At 35.5% G+C, this 24452-nt stretch overlaps 1 protein-coding gene across 2 annotated transcripts in view; it reads right to left on the bottom strand.

Moving 5' to 3' along the window:
* Positions 1-24452, bottom strand: part of CNOT4 (CCR4-NOT transcription complex subunit 4) — a 177990-nt gene that overhangs the window by 20702 nt on the left and 132836 nt on the right. For both annotated transcript variants that reach the window (XM_021002358.2, XM_021002359.2), the window contains exons 8-10: positions 10423-10480; positions 9082-9331; positions 7714-8211 (exon numbers count right to left, since the gene is read on the bottom strand). In XM_021002358.2, the coding sequence (XP_020858017.2) occupies positions 7714-8211; positions 9082-9331; positions 10423-10480 (806 nt within the window). The remainder of the gene's footprint in view (positions 1-7713; positions 8212-9081; positions 9332-10422; positions 10481-24452) is intronic.

Here is a 24452-nt window from a genome sequence, read left to right as displayed (position 1 = left end):
GAACTAGCCCAATCTATCTAAACTGTATTCCTACATAGTACTACAAATTTATTTGCCAGAGTCAAATAATAACACTCGTCAGCAGAAACAAAATTATGGCTAAGCTCTGCTAAAGGCCTAATGGAATAACATTTTAGCACCCAAAAGATGACATACTAGTTTTCAGGAAGCAGCAGTATGAAATAAAGTTCATAATTTGATTATTTTGATGTTTAATTACTTTTGAGATGCTAATAGAATGAGACTTTAAGAGTAAGCTTTTTGTAGGTTTTATTCATCACACAAAAAGACAAGAAACTCCTTAAGATGTACATATTAAATGCAATATCAATAAGGAATTATGCTGAAGAAAGATGAGCAGTTACCCTAATACACAGATGGTAGAGATGTCCATTAATTAAGCCACTGCTAGTAAAGTTTTGATATGATCCAATTATTCTAGAAAGCAATTTGGTATTATGGAGGAAAAAAAATTATTAAAATGTTCATACGTTTTGCATCAGTGAGCCTACTGCTAGGTATATTCCCTATCGAAGACAGAAAGGATCCTCTATATACCAAAATATTCATTGCAATACTTCTCGTGGTGCCAAGGAACTAGAAACAAAGTGGGTACCCATCAACTGGGGAATGATTAAACAAGGTATAGCAAACAAAATAATGAAATATTATGCCACTCTCAGAAATGAACACTATGATGAATACAGAAAAGCATGGGAAGACTTACATGCACTGATGCAGAATAGAATAATGAAAACATGGAAAACAATATGTACATCTGGACTACAACCAAGTAAATAGAAAACAAAAATATTCAAACTAAATGTTGCCTAATTATAATGATCAAGCTTTGCCATAACAGAAAGTTGAGAAAATGCACTTCCCTCTCCTTCATTGCTGATACCAGGGGAATATAAGTGTGGAATTCTGCATCTGCTGTCAAACACAGTCAATGTGTTGGTTAGTTTTGCTGAACAGCCTTTTTTTTCCCTCTTTTTAAATTCTTTGTTCCAAGGACAGTTTGCTGGAAAGGATATATTCAGAAATGAATGTAATATAAAAACAAAAAGTATCAATAAAAAATATAAGCTCTGAAGAAAGGAAAAATAAAAGTAAAAAGTAATCACGCAAAAATCCAAAGGTTCATGTAAACACTCTAAAGCCTATTAAACTCTTCTTTTCTGCTGTCAGGCCACAGTAGTTTCAAAGGTTGTATGCTATGTCATAATGAAAAGGAAGAGGTTGATAGTGGCATGATCGAAAGGTTCATTCATGTCTTATTCCCCTTTGGAAAAGACAGTCATAGTCTAGCCAGAGGTGACTAGATCTGTTAAGCTTATTTTAAAAATTATACCTATACATGCTTAGCAGCAGGAATTTAGTATAAAATAAGGCATGGATTTTTAAAAAATCTTACAAAGTATTTAAAAAGTAGTTACAACTTTATATACACTCTTGAATCTTAATATGTACTATGCTGTATGAAAGGTAATCCATCCCCAAAAGGCTTGACATTTTAAATATGTCCATAAAAAGGAAAACAAAAGCTATCCTTAAAAATGCTTAAACACTAAAAAACAAACAAAAAACCTTTAAGAAATATTAGGTTAAAAAAACCGAAGAGAGGTTTACAGGAGGGTAAGAAAATTTCAATAGCCAAAAGAATCCTGAAATATTACAAATATTTTAAAAATAATTTACATGAATTAATGTAAGTATATTTACTATTATAGAAGACTGATTTTTTTAACCTTTAAAAATACCAAGAAATGTTATGAAGATTCAACTTAACTGAAATTTATATAACTTCTTCTAGGTCATATGGATCTATATGTAACACATGCTCAGTTCTCTTAATTATAATACATGGGGGTTTTTTTTGCTATCAGTTACTTATTTCACACATGAATCTACATAATATTAAATTATCAAATAACCTTGCCATAATTCAACAAACAAGATTCGAAGAGAATTGTCCTTCCAATTAGAACTTCAAAGAAATTCACTGGTAAAATAAAGCTCATACTTCCTATTATTTAGTGCCTACTTCTGGCAAAAATAGAATATTTAAAATAAACTTTTATAGATCTTATTCATCACACGCACACAAATACATAGTAAGTATACACTGTAGATGATACAACAGTAAAGAAAGAAACTATTTCAATTCTCAAAACAACATATGTCTTGGCTTCTGATGGGCAAACTATGTATCCCATAAGCTACAAGTAGGGAGTTGGTGCCACATGAAGTCTGGATTAGAATAGCTAGTTAAAACAAGACCCAAACTAGGCCCAATGGAAATGTCTGCCTATCTGAATGGTTTAGGTAAGCTTTGTGCTGTAAGCCTAAATGCAAAGGATCATAGATTCAAAGCCAGAAGAGATCTTTGAGGCCAAATCCTTTAGTTTACAGATAGGAAAACTGAGGCCCAAAAAAGGTGAAATGAATTGCACATGGTCACAAAGGAGGTAAGGAGCAGAGCCAGGCCCTAAACACAGGTCCAGGAGGCTGTACCACTAAATTTCCTGCAGGTGCCTCACAAGTACATGCTGAGCATAGGAATACAAGAGTATGTGGTAAGAAAAATGAAAATCTATTGCCACAATTTAAAGCACATGCACTAAGAAATTTGGTTCAATGTCTTCTTCAGATAGAAAGGAAAGCAAAGTCCATTTTAAAAACTGAATGGACTTGCATTTGTGAAGAGCAACCCAACTTTCTAAGAATAAGAACACTTTTATTTTTAAAATCTTAGGTATGTTACATCTGCTAACTACCTTCTAATAACTTGCTTAGGAAAATTTGTCCAGCATTTCCTGAAAACAAAAGATCCCTACTAAACTAAAGAAGCTACATACGTAACCTAAGCAAAACACTGCCAAAGTATTCCTTTTGTCTCACCTTCTTAACTCTCTATTATCTGGCTTCTAACTTTACTATTCCACTGCTCTCTCCAAAATAACTAACAATCTCCAAACCACCAAATCTAATGGCCTTTTTGAAATCCTCATTATTCTTGACCTCTCTGCAGCTCTGACACTGGCATTATTGTCTCCTCATAGATCCTGCCTTGTCTCTAAGTCTTCCTGACACTATGCTCCTGGTTCCCCTCCTACCTGTCTGCACCTTTTCAGTCTCCTTCACTGGACCTTCATCCAGGCCACTCCTACTAACCAGGGGTGCAGCACAGGGCTCTGCCCTGGGCTTCTTCTCTATTCCTATAATATTTCACTTGGTAATCTCATTAGCTCCATGGATTAAATTATCATCTTTATGCTGATGATTTTCACATCTATCTACTTATCTAGCCCTAATGTCTCTGCTGACATATGGTCTCACATCCACCACTGCCTACTGGACATCTTAAACTGGATGTCCTTCAAACAGCTTAAACTCAATGTGTCCAAAAGTGAACTATTATGTTAGGACAGCTAGGTGGGGCAGTGGATTGTGCACTGAACCTGAACTCTGGAAGACCTAGAGTTCAAATTCAGCCTCACACACTTAACAGCTATGTGATCCTGGGCAAGTCACTTAACCTCTGTCTGCCTCAGCTGCTTCAACTGTAAGATAGGAATAGTAATAGAACCTAAGGGTTTTTTGAGGATCCAATGAGTTAACACTCTAAACACTCAGCACAGTGCTTGACACATAGTATGTGCTTACCATGTGTTTATTCTCTCCTCTCTCTCCCTGTCCCCCTAAATGCTCTCCTTTTCCTAACGTGACTGTTACTGTTGAAGACACCAGCGTCCTCCCAGTCACCTGGGCTTGCAATCTAAGTGTCATCCTTGACTCCTCACTTACTCTCAATCCCTACCCACCAATATCTAATCTGTTGCCAAGGCCTATCAGTTCTACCAACTTCAACTCCTGGCATTTTCATTGGCTGTCTCCCAGGACTGCAATGCTCTCCCTTCTCATCTCTACCTCCCGGCTTCCTTGGCTTCCTTCTAGTTTGTTTGCACATAATTGTTTGCATGATGTCTCTCCCCTTAGACTGTGAACTTCTTAAGATCAGAGATCTTTTTCCCCTTAGACCGTGAACTTCTTGAGATCAGAGATCTTTGGCCTTCCTCTAGTGCTTGGCACAGTGCCTGGCATATAGCAAGTGATTAATAAATGTTTACTGAATGACTGAGATATCTTCAACACTTTTAATTAAGGAAACAAGACAAATCAAACACTTCAAAATATCTTCAGCTGGAATTAGAAAAATCTTATTTGTATAAAAGCTCTATGCAGAAACTGCTCTCTCTATGGCATCCTTTTAAAATGTCTCACTTTTGCTTCATTTTTAGTTTAGCATTATAAACTTTAACAAATAATAAATACATTGGCATGGTGGTATATGTATGTGTGACATGTTAGGCCACTTTGAATGAATGTTCTTGGAGAGCAGGAAACCATGCTATATTCTATACAACTCTACAAAATTCTATACAGTATCTAGCAAATTGTGCAGGCTGACAGTTACACATTATCTATATCATTTTAAATAGTGTCTAATAATAGTAAAATATATTGAAATATCTTATACTGCTTCTTGTGAACTTTAATTTATTCATTTATTTGAGTTATCTCCACATCTGTACAAAGTACTCTGCTGGTCCCTGTAGAAAATTCTAAAGATAAATTGTTGAAACAGTTTTTACCCTCAAGAATCTTACAATCTTATTAAAACACAATTTCTATCAGTCAATAATATTACTTCTATGGCTAAAGCAAAAATAAGAAAAAAACACCAAGACACTAACAAAGTAACTCAACACAGAATCATAAACCCTTGTACAATCAGAAGGGTTCTTCAAGGTAACCTAGACAACCTGCTCACTTTATAAATAGAAACTAAGAAGAACATAAACCATTATTTTCCACTTAAAGAAAACACACAAAAACATGTTTTGTTTCGTTTTTCATTCTTTATAGCTTCTCTTTGGTAGGGGGGACAATACCGCCCCAAACAGAAATCTAGATAGAGGCTTATTAGGATAAACATAGAACAGGGGTATAACAGGATAAACCAAAATACACTATTTCAAGGTACAAGGGTAATGATAGTCCTTTGGCCAGATAATACTGAAAACAAACCTCAACTACTTTAGTATTATAAAATTTATTCTAGATGCTAGAATCCAAAAAAAAATATAGCTTTTAATGAGAAAAATTATTTAAGAGCTATTCATGACCCGAATGAAACACACTCTACATGTCAAGTAAGCATGCTCAATCAGTTGAAAGAAACTTTAATGTTTCAGGACACCAAAAAATGAAATAATATCATGCATCTCTTGGAGATGAGCAAGAAGACCACCAGTGACTTAGATCAGTCTGAGAAATTACAGGAGTCAACTCTGGGTTTCTGAAGTTGGTTTTTTTTTTCCTATCTGTTAACACCAAATAACATACATACATACATATATACATACATACATGCATGCATACATACACACACACACACACATACACACACACACACACACACACACACACACACACACACACACATATATATATATATATATATATATATATATTTCACAGAATAACTCTAAGTTAGCTAGGAGAGGCCAAAATGCTTCATATTATACCTATACTAAATGATGACTCCAAATCACTTAACAGGTACAACTACTGAACTATTAACCAATGATTCTATTCTTTTGTAGCAAGGGTTAATGTGAACTAGTAGAGCAAAGGCAGTTATGTAGCAAGAAAAAGCAAAAACATATAGGAAAAAAGCTGATTATTATAGCTCTACTGACATCCTTTATTACATTTAGCCCAAACTCCTCTGCTTGCCTTTCAAGGCCTTCCATAATACTGTCCTACCCTACTTAGGCAGACTAGAAAAAAAGTATATATGCAGTGATAGGAAGCAGACATGTCTACTCATTATCTCTTGAATACATCTTATGTATTATTGTCATTTTGTTCACTTCATTCTTCATTTATGATACCTTCTCTTTTCACATCTGCTTATATATAAATCTTATCTTTCAAGGTCAAGATCTCATTGAAGTCTTCTCTAACTACTAGACACTATGATGATCTTTCCTTTTTCTCAATTCTTATTACACACTTATGAATACTATACAGATCATCACAATTTTTCAGGTTTGTTTCAGCCCCTCAAATAACTGTCATTTCTACCCCAAAGAAGATTACAATCAATAATAACAACTAAATTCTTAGTATTTTCTTCACAACCTTGTGAGATAGATAAACTAAGTATTATTATCCTCATTTGGTACATGAAGAAACAAAAACACAAGTTAAGTGACTTGGTCAGGGTCACAGAGTTTATGACTCGAAGACAACCACACCATGCTGTTATATTTTATATTCCCAACAAATTTTAGCAGAATGATGGCTATACAGTAAGAGCTCAATAAAATCTGTTGATTTTTTTTAGTTTTCCTTTTATATACCACATGTGTGGAAATATAATTTTAAAAAATCATATGGGACCAACTACTGCTATAATCAAATTAAAAGAGAAATATCCACTACACAGAAGGCACTACTGGGTACAGTCCCATTCTGGTCAGTTAATCTTTTAAAATAACATAGCTACAGACTGTGCCTTCTACTCCCAGTTAGTTATCCTGTATCTTTTATTGGTTATTAGAAGAACTGCACAAGAGTACTTGAAATGATCATCATAAATATATTGCTTCTAAAAAAATAATAAATTGATGTACATGTCCTAGTGACGGCATGTCAGCAGCAACACACTCATCTTCAGAGTGAAATAGCATACTGTTGTCATTACAATGTGGAAAACCTTATAGACTCTGACAGAAATCATGTAGAAAAGTATATACCATGTGAGAAATCCAAGGGATGAAAGTTCTCATGTGAAAGCAACTCTAGAACTCAACTAAAAAACACTATTAAGAACATGAATACTTTAGAACTCAAAGGTAGGGAGTTTAAAATGTTCCAAGTGATTTTCCACAAACTATAACTGAATCTGTTAAGGACAGCAGTATTGGACCAAGACCTAGTGAGATGTCAAACTTAGAGGAGTGTAAAATATTCTCCTATATGGAAAATCTTGGAACACTAAATGTTTATACATCTTGACCAGATCAATTTTTCCCTTGTAGACTGTAAATTTTTGCACATAGATAAAGTATCTGTGGAACATTAATACTTGGAAGTTCACAAAACATGAAGCACTTTATTAATATGCAGTAGAAGTTTGATATATGTTCGTCTATACCAAAGTAAACAATCTACCCAAAGTTGTTGACAAGCAGCTCTATCCCCTCATGCTCTCACTAATTACCATCATTAAACATTTTAGCACAAGTTTTTAAGAAAGTAAAATTAGTACCTGTACTTTGGTGCTCAACTCTACAATACCATAATTCCAGAATCTTTTTCCTTTTTACATAAAGCAAACCCAAACCCAGCAAGACAGCTGTACAAAAACTAAAAACTACCCCCACTATGCAAGAGAATTGTTCAAAATAATAATTAAGATTATAATACTCCACCATCCTTATAAAGCTCAATGTTACAAGGCAAAGCATCCAATTAAACCTTTTCAAGACTATTAAAAAGACTTTTAAAAATAACAAGTATTTCCACAGAAATTCTCAGGAAATCTGGTTCTAGCACTTGATTATTCCCTCCCTCCTCACCCAAGAACCTGAAGGCATGAGTCATTTGCAAATTCATGGAGGCTTCAAATGAACCTACCTGCTATAGGGATCCCTCCCAGACCTGTGCTGTGTTGTGGCGGGAGATTCAAGTCCAAGAAATTACTATTTGAGGTGGGGTTTGCTGTGTGGTTCAAGTGCATGATGCTATTTCGTGGAAAGGCCATCCAAGGATAGCGGGCTGCCTGGCCTGGAAAACTGAATGAATTATAAACCGCCCGATGTTGCTGAAACTGAGGGAACCTCTGTGGCAAGACTGAAAAGGTGCTACTGAGAGAGTTGGCATTTGTGGATGCGGCAGGATGCAAAAATCCAGGGCCTGGCCCTTTGGCGGTTGTAGTGTGTGAGGAAGGGTTCTGAAGAGATGTGGGCGAAAGGGCAGGTTGATCTTGGACTGACAGTTCCTTCTCAATCAGGTCTGCTAAGGCTTTGCGAGTGATGTCAAAGGGGTCAAACCCCAAGTCATCCTCTTGCTGTTTAGAGGAACCAAAGCCAAATGCTGCTTGCCAGTCTGTAGAGGATGACACTGGGATTGTTTCTGTCAGGAGGGAAAAATTACAGTTAATAATATAATGTACATAAAGCCATACTTTAATTTCTTCTGAAGTAGTACGTATGTGGGCCCACGTAAGAAACTTGTCACATATAATGTTGTTGCTGATTAGCTGTGTTCGACTCTTTGTGACTCCATTTGGGGTTTTCTTGGCAAAACTTTACTCACCTGTGGACACTTTATGTTTTTAATACTTAATTCAATAATGAAAGTATAACAAATGGATAATTTTGTTGTAGAACTGAGGAAAGAAAAAGCATTCACATCTTAATCCCTGCCCTTTAAAATCAAAACTCAGAATGGGCTATTGAAATGAACCAGAGTGAACAATCACTATTTCCCCTCCCCTCTCCTCCCTCTCAATTCAGAAAGTAAGGATTAAATGAAGTTAATAGTTGGTGAAGACAATAGGGTGAAAATAATTTTGATGCATGGTATACACAATGCAAGGGACATAGGTACATATTTTAATAATCGTGATGTCAGTTTATATTACTCTCTATACTTAAATGGTATGCCCTATGGATCTTCACGAATGCTACTGACATTTTATTTTATGTAATCTTTCCGAAGTGAACATAAAAATCAGTATTACTGAAGAATACCAAATTTAACGTCTAGTCTTAAACCATTTACTCTGTGCTACTGAAAAAAAGCTAAACACTGTAGAAATTGAATTTTTACTTTTAAAATAAGTGTTCAGAGTACTTTAACAGTTCTTTTGGATTTTAAAGTCTTTTAAAATCTTTGAAGACAAACTAAAATTTCTAGTTAAAAAGGGGGGGGGGAGGAATCAAGTCTATGTACTTAAGGGTTTCATGATGCTACACTGTTGGGAGACTCAAGCATTCATACCTGATGTGAAGAGGCTCTGTGGTTCTGGTGCTGTTGGCCACTCATTGGAAGTCTGTGGGGAGCTGGGAAAAGGGGGTAGCCCGCTAGGAATAGGGTTGGGGTGCCGGAAGTTGTCCGAGAATAGTGACTGTGACTCTGTTACTGCCCCTTCAAAAGGGGACCTTGCACTGTGATTAGATGAACTGATGGGGATGACTGGATTAGGCTTTGATAAACCAGGAGGTGGTGATGGCGTATCACTGTTAGATATCTAAACAGGGGGAAAAAAATGAAGAAAAGAGACTCTTTTAACTCACATATAACAGATGTAAGAGTAAACTGGGGGAAGGAGGTAAATAGAATTTTATACAGCACCTACTATGTACCAGGTACACTTCACAAATATTATATTACTTGATTCTCACAACAACTCTGTGGTGGTTAAGTGCTGCTATTATCCTCATTTTAAAGATGAAAAACTGGGGTAAACAGTGATTAAGTGCCTTGCCTAAGGTCACACTGCTAGGAAATGATTGGGGCTGGATGTGAATTCAGGTCTTCTTGACTCCAGGCCCACTGACCCATCCACCAAGTCACCAAGCTGCCTATGTCAATCATGTTTCATGTGAACATATATTGAAAAATAGCCACTGTTAATCATTTTAAATAAGTGATTACTTATACATTATTAACCTAATATAAAACATTAGGTAGATAGCAGACAGGCAGATAGAATACCTCAACAGAGAGGTCACATTAAAACATATCTAGAACACTGCCAAAAAAAAAAAAAGACATAAAAACGCCTCTAAGCAGTCAAAGCAGATGTCAAAAAAATCCATGTTCATGAACTTTACACAGTGAAGAGACTCTCAAGAAATAAATCAAGTTTAAAACTGGGCACAATTCTAATAAGATGGCTTTGCCACTCCCCCCCCCCAACCTTATAGCAATTCGGAAAGAGCCAATTAGCAAGTGGCAGAGAATTTGTTAGAGGCTCGTACATTATCAGAAAGGGAAAAACTTAAAAAAAAAAAAGACAATAACTCAAATAACTGGAGCCTCATATACCTCAATAGTCCCTGAGGACATGACAGTATCAAAGCATAATACAATAACAGACGTTTTAAAAAGATGGCATTGATTTGTCAAGAAGAGCTTCAATTATATGCTATATTCCATTTTAAGAAGGCAAGTAAATATAAAATACATTTTAAAAATAATTTCATAAAAAAAGAGTAAAGTAAACTTTTAGGGCTACAAGTGATAAGATTCAATCATATGGAAAACTGATTTATGTAGAATATACCTCATTCCTCAATGTTGTCAGAAAAAGGAGATATTTCTTGACCAAAATCTTACCTGTTGGGAATTGTCACCATTCCCTATACTGAGGGAATCTGAAGGTTTGTCAATGGGGCTGTAGGGAACATAAAGCAAAAAGTCAAGTAAACTCATGCCCCCAACAAAATGCACAGAGAACAACCTATTATGTAATGATAATCAAATACTTACTCAACACCTACTATGCGCAAGGAACTGTGCTAGGATTTGAGGAACTCAAAAAGATATAAAACAGGGCACTGGCTCTGACAGAGCTTACAATCTAAACAGAAAAAATTCAAACTGCTCAAAGCAGACAATTAAACAAAACTCCCTATATTACAGTGAAAATTCCTTTCGTGTATAAGTTTTATTAGATGGCCACTTTTAAGGTTATCAAAATCTGTGATAACAATAACTAAATTATGAAGGAAAGATAATACTGCTTAAATCAGATGCTAATCTGATTTGTTCACCTAGAGCAAAATCTACCAGGTGAGTTTTATTTATATAGATAAAAAGCATGCTGCATTATGGTATCCCAAAGCAGCAACTTCTCAGTTTTTAAAGATAACTAATTAAAATGGACTACATCAGTTGAAAAATTTTCCTGATGAACTTAACAGCAAAAAAAGGTACTTTAAAGATTTTAATATTCCAACCACAAGTATTCAGGGTCTACAGAAATTAAATAGCTAAGTAACTGAAAAGATTTTTAGTGTTCAGGGTTGGCCCAGAATAATTAGAAAAATATTTTCAAAATTAGAGATTTAAAGTAATACAAATATAGATTTTTTAAAAAAACAGAATTGGATAAGAAGAAAAGGAAATTTGTAGGAAAGAGAAAGTAAGAAAGAAAATTGAGGAACACTTGAAGAAAAAAAATCTTGTAAGAACAGATATGCTCACTTGGTAAAACAAATCAATCATGATCACCAGAACTATTTAGTACTCGACAAAAAAAGAGAAAAAGAGAAAACTAGATGAATGAAACAAAGAAGCCAAGAATAGACCAAATACAGACAAAAGAATTATTGTTTGATAAGCCTATGGAAAACAAAAACCGGGAAAAGGATTCATTATTTAATAAAAACTGGGGAAATTTGAGATGTCAGAATATAATTTATATTCTCACCTTGTACTAACTACAATAGTTTCTGCTAGGTAATACATATAAAAGCCAACTATAAAATATTAGCAAAAGTACAAATGATTTCAAGTATAAATGGGAGATAAATTTTTACCTAATGTTCAAGCGGAAGAAAGTAGATAAACTTATCTACATTAAAATTTCTATACAACAGCAACAAGAAGTAACCACGATAAGAATAAATCAACAGTTTTAGTATCTACAACAAGCAGAACAGATAACAGCTAAACATAGACAATATACAAGGATTGATACAAATGTTCATGGGAAACATACTTCTTATAAAAGAATATGAACAATTTACAGTAGAAGATAAATTATAGTCACTCAATAAATGTTCAGCCTCCTTAAGTTAAAGCAAAACTTCTGAGATACATACAACAAACATTTTAAGCAACCACTACGTACAGATCACTGGGGCAGGATACAAAATTTAAAGAAGACATCAAAAAGCCTAAAATATATCAGGGAAATAAAAAGCTAATAGTTATAACATACAATATTTTATTAAAAAAATACATAAGAAATTTACAAAACCAATTGCTACATGAGATCTGAAGGCAATAATTATTATTAAAAAATAAATAATAAAAATTATTATTAAACTTGGGATGAGAAAGGCTTCACAGAGCAGCTGGCATTTGAGTTGAGTTTTAAAAGACAGGTAGGAACTTAATAGTCTAAGAAAGGCAGAGCAAGCACTGCAGGTACAGGGAACTGCTCATGGGCATAATAGTATGAGAATGCTTTGTGGATTTGTGTGGCAAGCTGGGGGGCAAACAATCATGGAAATGGGCTGGCACAGACTGTGAGACGGAGAATGTGAGGTGAGGCTAGAAAAGTAAGGTGGTATCTGACTATGAAGGATTGTGAATGCCAAGCAGAAGTGTTTGAATTTCATCTGGGAATGAATTCAGATATTTGAAGTAAGCGACATGACATGAATAAATAAAAGATACTAAGATGTTGTAAATGTAAAAACTATCAACCAGAACAAATAATCAAATATTTAAAAAATCATACAACCCTTAGCATTTAACAAGCTAGAAATAAACAAGAAACAATTCAAAATGCTTTTGTTTGTGTCTCCTTGGTCTGAAAAAAATTTAATAGCACTTTAGTCTGTGTCAATCAACAATTAATAAGCATTACTATGTGCCAAGTACTGTGCAAAGCAATGGAGAGACAAAGAAAAGCAAAAACAAGAGTCTGTGCCCTCAGAGGGCCTCTAAGGAGGGAAACAACAGACAAGCAAATTAGGTACACAGAAAATATATACAGTGTAAATGGGAAGTAATCTCAGAGGGAAGACACTAATAATGAGGGTTTAGGGAAAAGAAAACCTGGAAAAGTCTCCTGCAAAAGGAGAGATTTTGAGCTGAATCTTCAGGGAAGTCAGGAAATGGAGGGGGAGAAAGGAAAGAATTTTAGGCATAGGAAACAGCCAGTGAGAAGACAGGGTTGAGAGCTGGTGTATCTTGTATGAGGAATGCCAATGTCATTGGACTGTAAAGTGTAAAAAAAATGGAAGGAAGGAAAGGGCCAGATTGTGAATGATTTTAAAAGCCAAACAAAGAATCTTATATCTAACCCTTGAGGTAATATAGGGAACCCTTGGAGTTTATTGGTCAGACATGTGCCTTGGAAAGACTGCTTTGGCAGGTGAGTAGAAGATGGATGGACTGAAGCAGGGAGAGATTTGGGGCAAGGAGCCCAACCTGAAGGCAACTACAACAATCCAGGCATAAAATGATACGGATTTGTTCTGGTGTGGAGTCTTTATGATTAGAGAGAAGGAACATATATAAGAAATGTTGTGAATGTATGAAATGTAGAAAAGACAAGACTTGGCAAAATATTAGATATGTGCAATGAGTTCCAGAGAGGAGTCAAGGATGGCACCTAGTTGTAAGCTTCAGTGATTAGGAGGATGATGGTACCCTTGAAAGTAATAAGAAAGTTGGGAAGAGGGGGTTTGGAGGAAAAAGATAATGAGTTGTGTTTTGGACATGTGGTCTGAGATGTCCAAAAGACAGCTGATGATGAAAGATGAAGTTAGAGTGAGGGAAAGGATAAACAGATCTGAGAATCATATGCATAAAAATAATTTAACCCATGACAGCTAATGAGATCACTAAGTTAGAGAGTATAGTGCAGAGTTTTTTTGTGTCATGGATCCCTTATCTAATGAAGCTTATGGACCTCTTTTCAGAATGTTTTATAATGCATGAAGTAAAACACATAGGATTATGAAGGAAACTAATTATGTTGAAATAATTACCAAAAAAAATTTTTTTAATTAGAACTCCCTGAAATCTATCCACAAACTCATAAGTGGTCCATGGACCTCAGATATAGAATCTCTGGTATAAAGGGAGAAAAGAAGATGGCCTAAGACTCCTAGGGGACAACCACAGTCAGGAGGCATTACTTGAGGAAGAGCTAGTAAAAGGGACTAGAGTAGGTCAGACAAATGGGAGCAGAACCACGAGAGAAGAGAAAGAATCTAAGAGAAGGTGAATGACTCTCAGTGTTAAAGGCTGTAGAGAGGACAAGAAGGGTCTGTATGCAATTCTAGTTCTGTTGATTTTGCTTTGCATCACTTCATACCATTAAGTGTATGAGGAACAGTAATGTTAGATAAAGCTTCTGTGCACTTGATATTCAATTATATTAATACATCATAATTTATTTGCTAGCCTCCAACTTTTTGATACATAAGTTATTTCTAATTATCTGGCTCTTAGAAAAGGTTTAATGTTTTTAAAATGATGGTTCTTTTCTTTGCTTTTATGACATATTTATGTTCTCTCCCTTTTCGCAATCCCTGGCTCCCTTTGACTGAGCTCATTTTCTGCAGGAGCCCTTTCTTGGTCCCCTCTCTGAAATGAGTTTCCATTTACTCTGCATGTAACTATTCATCATCAAGGTCAGCAGAGCTACCACACCTGGATTTCAAAGTCACTGACCCCAGCCCCCTACAAGTCACATCAGGATGTGGTAATGGCATTGAAAACAATAAAAATACAAAAAGTAGCCTGACTGGACCAAGATGACAAAGTGGAGGCAAGGACTGGAAGTAGAAATTCTGACAGTTATATGAGGGACAGAGTATCCTGCCACTGCAAAGAAAGGAAACTCCATTTTCACATCACTGTTTCAGCGGCAAGCTTGGTCAATATAATGAAATAGCACTGATTTGTTCATTTTTATTTTTTATTCATTTACACTGTGGCTGTCATTGCATGCTGTCTTTATGTTTTTGCTTACTTCATTTTAGATCATATCATCAAGTCTTCCCATGCCTCCCTGTAATCATAATGTTTGTCCTTTTGTACTATGCACTAATATTCAATATATATAACAATTTGCCTACTGATGGCTACTTTGTTAATTCACTATGACCATGCCTCTATAAACATTTAGGTGTATACTGATTCTTTTTATCTGTGACTTCTTTGGGTTATACGCCTAACGGTGTGATCTCTGGGTGAAAGAGAATAGGCATTTATTACTTTCTTAGAATAATTCCAGACTGCTTTCCAAATTGGTTGGATGACTTTTAAAATATTTAGAAAGCTGATACAATTATTTGCACTGAATAATGTGTTATGAATATAAAAACTTTCCTCCCATACAGCTGTCTTACAATCAGTCAACAAGCATTTATTACATGACTATTTGTGATGTGCCAGACACTGAGGACATGAAAGCAAAAGTCAGAGTCCTGCCTTTATGGAGTTTATAATCTAGCCAGAGAAAAAATATACATATATGTATGTATGTGTGTGTATACACACACACACAGATTCATAAACAAAACTGATACAAGATAATTTTGGGAAGACGGCTGAGGGATTAGTAAAGGCATCATGAAAAAGGTGGTACTTAACTGAACCTTAAAAGCAACTGTGGGTTCGAAGAGAGAGATGAGACAGGAATGCATTTCAAGAACAGAGAACAGAAAATACAAAAGTTTGAAGAGGGGAGAAATAATAAGAAGGCCAATTTGGCTGGAACATAGAGTATAGAAAAGGGAATAATGTATAATAAGGATAGAAAGATAGGTTAAGCCAACTTGTAAAGTTGTAAAAGGCTTTAAATATCAAAAGGAGGTGTTGATATTGATGCTAGAGGCAACAGGGAGCCACTGGAGTTTAATGAGTAAGAGAATGACATGGTAAAACCTAAGTTTTAGGAAAACCACTTTGGTAGCTCTGTGGAAATGTGTAAGAACAGGGAGAAGAGGCAAAAATACCAATTTGGGGGTGAGGTGGTAAAGGGCCTTATTTAGGGCTGTGTGAATAGAGAGCCGGGGACCTGAGAGATGAGGGAAGTAGAAAAGACTTGGCAACAGACTGTATATGGGGGTGAGGGAACTTGATGCATCATGGATAGCAGTGATGTTTTCAATCTGTGTACCTCGAAGGTGCTCTCATCAAAAATAGATTTGGAATAGGAATGGATTGGGGGGGGGTATAGTTTAATGAGCTCTCTTTTGAAAATGAAGCGTTTGAGATGCCTAAGGGATAACAAATTCAAAATGTATAGCAGGCAACTGGTAATATGGAATTAGAGCTCAGCAGAGAGGAGGGTTGGATATGTGAATCTGGGAGTCACCTGCAAAGAGATGACAACTGAACTCATGTAAGCTGATAAGAACACCAAGAGAGAGTGTAGAAAAGTCCAGGACAGAGGTCTGCAATAAACCCACAGTTAGGGGTCATGACAGTACCTGGCATGTAGTAGGTGCTTAAGAAATGTTAATTGAATTGAATGTATACTGAGGAATGATTGGAAAGGTGGAAAAACTAAGAGTGTAATTCTTGTTTTGTTTCGTTTTAATGTATGTGGTATACTGGATAGAGTGCTAGATTTAGAATCAGGAATATCTGAGTTTGAATCGTCCCCTAGAAATTTACTAGCTATCTGGCTGTGGGCAAGTCACTTTGCCTCTCTTCATCTCAGTTTCCTTTTCTGTAAAATAGGGATAATGGGACAAACTTCACAGGGTTATTATGAGCATCAAATGAGAGACAGAGAGAGAGAGAGAGAGACAGAGAGAGAGAGAGAGAGAGAGAAAGAGAGAGAGAGAGAGAGAGAGACAGAGACAGAGAGACAGAGAGAGACAGAGACAGAGAGAATGTATAAAAATATAAAGTGTTTCGTAAACTTGAAAGCACTTTATGTTTTGCTTATTAATATGTATTGGTTTCTATTTCTGTGTTTTCTTCTATAATCTATTCTTTTTCTATATTAAGTTTTTATAATTATTTTACAAAAATTTTAAACTATATCACCATTTGCCAATTTTCTTTTTTGTAGTTCTTAATATTGATGTTAAAACTGTCAACCATTCCCAAACTCAGAGATTTAATGTAATACCATTCAAAATACTCTAAAACCATACTGACACATTATTGCAAAGAATCAAAGTCATAAAGTTTATAGAGATAAGACAAAGATACATACATGACAGATGTGTGTGTGTGTTGTGTGTGTGTGTGTGTGTGTGTGTGTGTGTGTGTGTGAGAGAGAGAGAGAGAGAGAGAGAGAGAGAGAGAGAGAGAGAGAGAGAGATGATATGACAAATAAAAATACCACTTAGTAAGACTGGCAAGGGTATCAGTCAGTAAGTGATTGATTATTCTGGCTGACAGTAAATTAAACTATATTTGGGAACTAATAAATCTCTATTTCTTTTGCTTGACCTAAAACATAACAAGGAATAGCTCTCTGTTCAGTTCATTTTTTTTCAAAATTCTTTTGAAATTGTCTCTAAGATCCATTCTAGATTTTGATAAGGTAATTCCCAAATATCTGATGTTTTATAATTGTAAGTAGCATGTTTCTATCTGTTTCCTTTGATTCGGTGTAGAAATGTAAATGATTTTCAAAGGATTAATTTATGCTCTGCTATTTTCCTAAAGTTACTTATTATCTCCCTCTAAATTATTTATTTTTATGGAGTGTTTTGTATTTTCTAGGTAAATAATTATAATGTTATCTGCAAACAAAGATGTTTTAAAGTTTTTCATTGCTATTGCTTTTTTAAAACATGGAAAACAACCCAATGTCATTGCTAGAATTTCTGGAACTGGACTAAACACACATGGACATCAACTACTGTCCTAAGTGCTGAGAATACAAAAACAAAAAAGAAAGCATTCTAGCTCTGGTGGAGCTTCCATTTTATCAGGAGAGATGACATGCATTTAGAAACATATCAAAATAAATTATAACAAATAATAAATGCATGATATTTTTGGGAGGAGGGGCATAGCAACTGGGGATCAGGAAAGGCTTCACTTACAAGGCAATACTGGAATAAGCAAAGGTAAAGGAATGCATTCTGCACATGGGGGAATGGCTAATGCAATGGGTCATAATGGAAGATAACCTGTGGGAAGAAAAGCAAGAAGGCCAATCTGACTATACCAGAGTTGCCAAGCTTGAACCACAGTTCAATAAGGGAAGTATCATATAATAGCGCTGAAAAGACAGGGACCAGGCTATAAAGGACTTAAAAAGGCAGAGTCCATATTTGATCCTACAGGAAATGAGGAGCTATTGGAATTTGAATAGAGGAGTATATGGTCATATCTACACTTAAAGAAAATCATTCTGACAGCTAAGTAGAAGATTAATAGGAGTGGGGAAAAGCTTAAGGTGGGAAGACCAACCAAGAGGCCACTGAGTAGTTTGGACAAGACAGTTTAAACTAAAGTGGCGGCTATATGAGTAGTGAGGAGATAAGTCTAAGAAATGCTGGGGGGGGGGAGGCGAACAGCAAGATTTGGCCACCAACTGGATATGGGGGAGAGGGTGAGTAGAGAATCTTGGAAAATGTCAAGGGCATGAATGTGGAAGAAAAAAGGTACCCACGACAGAAATAGAGAAGTTGAGGGGGAGGAGGTACTATTTTAAGCTATTAAAGCTCAAAAGTTTGGGATTGGGGAAGGGGAGAAAATCTGTTCTGTTTTTGACTCATTGATAGTTACATGACATAGTTTTAAATGGCTAACAGAAAACTAGTGATATAGGACAAGAGATCAGAAGAGAGACAGGTTGGTAAGAATGGACATCCTTTCAAACTTACCCCCTCTTCCTGACTTCCCTATTACTGATGAGCCCACCACTATCCTTTCAGTTATCCACTGTCACTTACGTTGCTTCAAGCTTTAGTGGCTCCCTATTACCTTTAGGATCAAACAGAAACTCCTGTTGGATATTTAAAGCTCTTAACCACCTGGCCTCTTCTTTCCTTTCCAGTCTCCACAAACTCTAAGGGCATCCTTGAAGTTCCCCTTCCTTTGAGCCGGCTCTCCTGAAAGCCTGAAGTACGCTCTACCTCCTCAACTCTGCCTCTTGGAATCACTGATTTCAGTCAAGGTCCACCAAGAGCTTTTCCTGTCCCTCCTCTCAGCATCTAAGGTCCTCTGATGCTCTTCTCTGTCTTCAAAGATTATCTTGTATTTGATCTGTGTATGTCATATATACATATATATTTATAATCTTCCTCATTAGAATGAGCTTCCTAAGAATATGGATTGTTTATGTCCAACACTTAGTACAATGCCTGTAACAGAGTAGGTGCTTCACAAACGTGTATTGATTGGATTTATCATAGGCTAATGGAATGCAGAGTCAGGGTGACAGTGGAAGGAAGTGGTGGCTTTAAAATTAGCATATCCCACCTTTGTTGAAAAAATCATAGTTTTAGTGTCAACTAAAAATCTTTCTAACCAAAATATTTCTTGTCTTAGATATATAAATAATATATAAATAACTCTGACTTTTTTTTTCAACAAACCATAGGATCATGCCAGACTTTTCTGAAAAATCCCTGAGACCTTTAGTGACTTACCCAACACAATGCTATAAGGGGCCTTATTTTTTTGGGGGTGGGGTTCTTTCTTAAATGTTTAAAATACTTATTGTGTTGACTAAGATGTTTCTTATTTGATGTTTGAAGAGCTCCTTGAAATATAGGTTTTTCTTTAAACTTTTCAATATGCTTCTCCAAAATTCACCTCCTACCTCCATAAAACATACTGAATTTTGCTGAGGAGGCAATTCTGTGCTCAGAGCCAGCTCAAGATGTTTTCAGCTTCTCTGATCTTTCCTTTTCCTGCCTGGAAAGTCCAATGGGATCCTGGAGACTGCTCCTTGGTAAATACAGTCCATACTTTTCATGGTAATATATACTGTTTTTTCCTTACCACTATAATGTTGGTGATATTTAACTATTAGTTTCTTCCTTTCCTGTGGATCCTTTCCATTTGTGCTTGACCAGTTCTTGCCAGCTCTAGAACTAAGTCTTAGATGATTTCCTGGATTATGGTTTCCAAATTCTTTTGGCTGGTTTCTAAAATTTCTGAGATGTCAGGCACTCTGAGATAACTCTATCATGATCTAGCCCCTCGTAAGCCCACTCTAGGGCTGTCACTTGAGCCTGAACTGGGAAAACTGAGTGGGATTTTTTGAGCTTGTATTTTCCATTTTCTGCTATAGTAAATTTGCTACTGGTCGATTCTACGAATTCATTTCATGTTATCTATTGTTTTCATCAGGTTAATAATTTTCTTTACTATTTCTCATTTAATATCTTTTAGTTCAACCTTCATTTCTTCCTATGATTTTTTAAAAAAAAAACTTTCTTCAAGTTATTTTTTGTTTGATCCTCTGATTTGTCTATCAGTTAAAATCTGTAACTTTATTTAAATGTGCTGCTTATCCATTTGCTGAACTGTCTTGAGATCTTACATGTTCCTCCAGTTCCCCCACCTGCAACACACACACACACACACACACACTCACTTCTGTTGCTTTTGGCACCTTAGCTGATTCAGTTCTACAGTTTCACATTTTAAAAAATGTTTATATTGGCATTTTGTACTGCTATTTTGATTAATGTCTTGTGTTAATTTTCTTCTATTAGATATCTGTAGTAGTTTCTTGTGGTATGTGTGAAGAGGCTGCTTCTGATCCTCTCACACTGCCATCCTGGATAAATTCCATAACAAAAAATGATTTGGCAATAGTATGAAAGACCATTTCGAATGAAGAAGACTGAGAAATATGAAGCCTGATTAGGAAGCTATCTCAATAATCCAGATGGGTAGTACCAAAGACCATGCTAGGATGTACCTCATAACCATCAACTTAGCAAAAACAAAATAACAAAGTAATGCTACAGACAGTTGATCTAGGGCAAGTTTTTTTTTTAGCCTCCCAGAGCCTCAGTATTCTCTTTTTAAAAAGAAGACCACTATAACTAGATATTATCTAATACGTTTTCTAATTCAAAATGTGTTTATATCAAGTTGGTTGTGAATAAACAGGCCCATTCATACATTTGCATACCTAACATACATAGGAAGACCTAACTGCAGACACTAGCTGTGTGACACTGGACAAGTCACTTAACTTCTGTTTGTCTTAATTCACTGGAGAAAGAATTGGTAAAACCTACCAATATCTTTGCCAAGAAACCCATAAACGGCATTAGCATGCTTTGGTCTACTTAGTGACAGAGAGTCAAACATAACTGAACAACAATAAAGCAATTAAACACAGCATAAATAAAATGTCTATCTATGTTTTTCAGTGCCTATGTGGCTTTGCATACAATCAATTTTTTTTATAATTTCCATGAATACTTGTTTTCCCATTGAGTTCTCTTCATACAAATATACATATACACAGAGACATGCATGCACGTGTGTGTGTGTGTGTGTGTGTGTGTGTGTGTGTGTGTGTGTATGGTCTGGTTTAATACTATTACTCTATAACTTCTCTTCTCAGTTGGCATTGTCATATACTGAAAGGATAATAAAACCACCCACTATTTTTTTAACTTACTTTTTTTTCCAAGGCTATTAAACTTTCCTTTATGAATTTTACTGCCTAACTATTAGGCATATGTATTATAAATGTGTGTGTGTGTGTGTGTGTGTGTGTGTGTGTGTGTGTGTGTATTTTCTATACTTTCATTTTGAACAGCACCTTTTAGGATAACAGAACATTCTTGTTTAATGCTTTCTGGTCCAAATTCAACTTTGTCCAATATTATTAGTAAAACTCCTGACTCTGGGTATTTGGTAGTAGAATGCTGAATTTTAAAGACATCTTTTATTTTTAATGTATTTTGACCCTTCTGAATTAGAGTTCTGCTTTTTAATTCATATATGAACACATTCCATTGACCATTCATATTCTATAATTATTAGTTTGCCTTTTTTCAATCAGTATAATGAATTAACAAAACTGTATGATTTTAAGGAATATGGAAAAGCTTACAAAATAATACAATGTAGGGAAAAATCATATGAGAACATCAATGTAGGGATGAGTATGTAAAAGAAAAAATTCTAAGTACTGAGATGAAAGGACAGAAAATGGAAGGAAATCAAGAAAGGATTAGTAAAGAAGTCATGCTAATGTTGAAGAGCTAAGTTTAATTAGTTATAAGTTTTATTTTTTAATTTTTTAACTTCACAATAAACTACTCACTAAAAAAAGATTAGAAAAACCAGACACAACATAAGGCAAATGAATAAAACACATATTAAAGGTGTCCCCAAATTCTTAGTACAATTTCAGGCTTTAATAACTTGAGAAGTATAAATGCTACCAACTTATAAAAAATTTGAAAGATTATTAAAAATGTCAAGATATTGATGTTTCCTATTAAAACTCAACATAGCCACCACTTTGTGCTATGTACAATGCTCTAGTCAATTTTTGAACTTTGGAAAAACGTTCATCAGCTCTGGTCTCTGACTCAAAGGATTGCATTTATAATACTATCCTTAAGATCATTCAATAATGAGGCCTTGATGCACACACAAGAGTTTTGATATGATATCACAAAGTCTAACGAAGACAGATCAAGACGGGTCATTAAAGTGATCCTCCTCTTTTGATCCACTGATCTTAAAAGTGTCACACACAATGTATAATGACAGGGTCCTTTGTCTTGCTAAAATTAAAATTTTAAATGCATTCAAAATTCACCTACCTAAAAGTATAAGAGAAATTTAAAGAAACCTTCAAATGATGTTTTTTGTTAATTTGTAGTATTTATACTACTAAAATTACTAAAGTTTAAAACTGAATTAAGACTTCTGGGACATACTATATACTGTGGAATCTAAAAACATTACTTTGGTTATGTTCTCACAGTATTTTAGCAGGAAAGTTGAAATCCAAGCATATGGAACAAACGTAGTGACCTAGCAATATGGCTGATGACAATGCAAACTGAAATCCTCTTTTTAAAGCAAGTTTAACAGGGAAAAAACAAAATCCCCACAAAAGTATCCCAATGCTGACTAAGAAAGTAAGGTTCTGCTTAGAATAATAAAAGGTACCCATTAATATGGTGTCTGGCACACAGCAGCTGCTTAATAAACGTTTATTGATTGAATGACTGATTAACAGTCAACACTGGTTCTTCTAATCATGTACTAGGATAAATAAGAATTCTTGTTTCTAAAAGCTATCCTCTACTCCCTGAAATTAGAACTGCCAAAATATAATCAAAGTAACTGTTCAAACTGAATGAACATTTTATCATTTAGCCTACTCACAGGATCATAGTTCACAAATTTAAGAAGTGGAAGGAACCTCAGACATCTTCTAAGGCAATGGTATCAAACTCAAATAGAAATGGGGACCAACATGATATATAAGGATCCCTATGGCTGTATATTGACTTAAAAAAACCATATTAACATTGTCTGTATTCTACTATAATTCTATTTATTGTTAAATGTTTCCCAACTATATTTTATTCTGGTTCAAATGAAGCTGCCCCTGTGTTTGACACCTCTGATCTAGGTTACTAGAATTCAACCACAGATCTCTCTCAAACAGAATTCTAGTTTCCATGAGAGCTCGCCACATCTAGTTGGCCTTAACCACCTGAACACCATTCACTAACATCTTGTTATTCTAACTTCCATGTATCCCCCTCTCCCTTTTTACCTCTCACTCTAGAAATAGTAACCAAATCACCATAACTACTGCCTCTGGAAAGGGTATGTCAATTATGTTGTGACTCTACTAGCCATCTCTGGGACTTCCTAGGCCTAGCCACCATCTTCCTATTATGTGTTGCCTGCCTTACTAGGATGTGAACTCCTAGGGGGCAGAAACTATCTCCTGTATCTGAATCCCCAGTGTATAGTATACATTAAGTGCATAATACTTCTTTCTTTCATTCATTCATTCATTCATTCATTCATCCACCAAGTCTAACTCTCCTCACTTTACAGATGAAGACACTAAGGTTCATAGTAATTAAGTAACTTGCCCAAGATCTAATAGGGAGTAAGTGGCAGAGACGGAATTCAAACTCAGGACTGATGATTGCAAGTTCAGCACCTCAAGTTCCACATTTTTTTCACTGCACTACAACACTTATTCACACAATAGTGATGCCTGCTAGTACGAGAGAGTACAGGTGATCTCTTCTATTATAACCCATAGTCACCCACACCTTTAAGGGTCAAAAATGGTCAGGATCCAAAATCATGAATATCTAATCCTATATTATCACTCTTATCAGTCTGTATTCTCTGAAAGGCTACTATATGCAAGACATTGTGGAGGATAAAACAAGTCTAAAAGGAAGTCTATCTTACAATGTAGTTAGAAAGACTACACATACAAATGAAAAAAAAAGTTCCTCTGAGTGGCAAATAGGTGGTAAAAATAAATTATATCAGAGTTCAGAGGAGTAAGAGATCACTTCCAGATGGGATGGTTAGGGAAGCCTTTAGAGAAGATGCAGGATAAGAAGTGAACCATGAAGGAAAGATGGGATTTAGTTAGGCAGGGAGATAGAGTGACAGCATTGCAAATGGACAAGGTAGTTCAGTGCATGCAGGGAGTGGTATGCCGCAAAGAAATA

The sequence above is a fragment of the Phascolarctos cinereus genome, unplaced genomic scaffold (genome assembly GCF_003287225.1).
Source record: "Phascolarctos cinereus isolate Bilbo 61053 unplaced genomic scaffold, phaCin_HiC Scaffold_1;HRSCAF=81, whole genome shotgun sequence".
NCBI lineage: Eukaryota > Metazoa > Chordata > Mammalia > Diprotodontia > Phascolarctidae > Phascolarctos > Phascolarctos cinereus.
The sequence above is the reverse complement of the archived record's forward strand: the minus strand, read 5'-3'. Positions and strand labels throughout refer to the sequence as shown.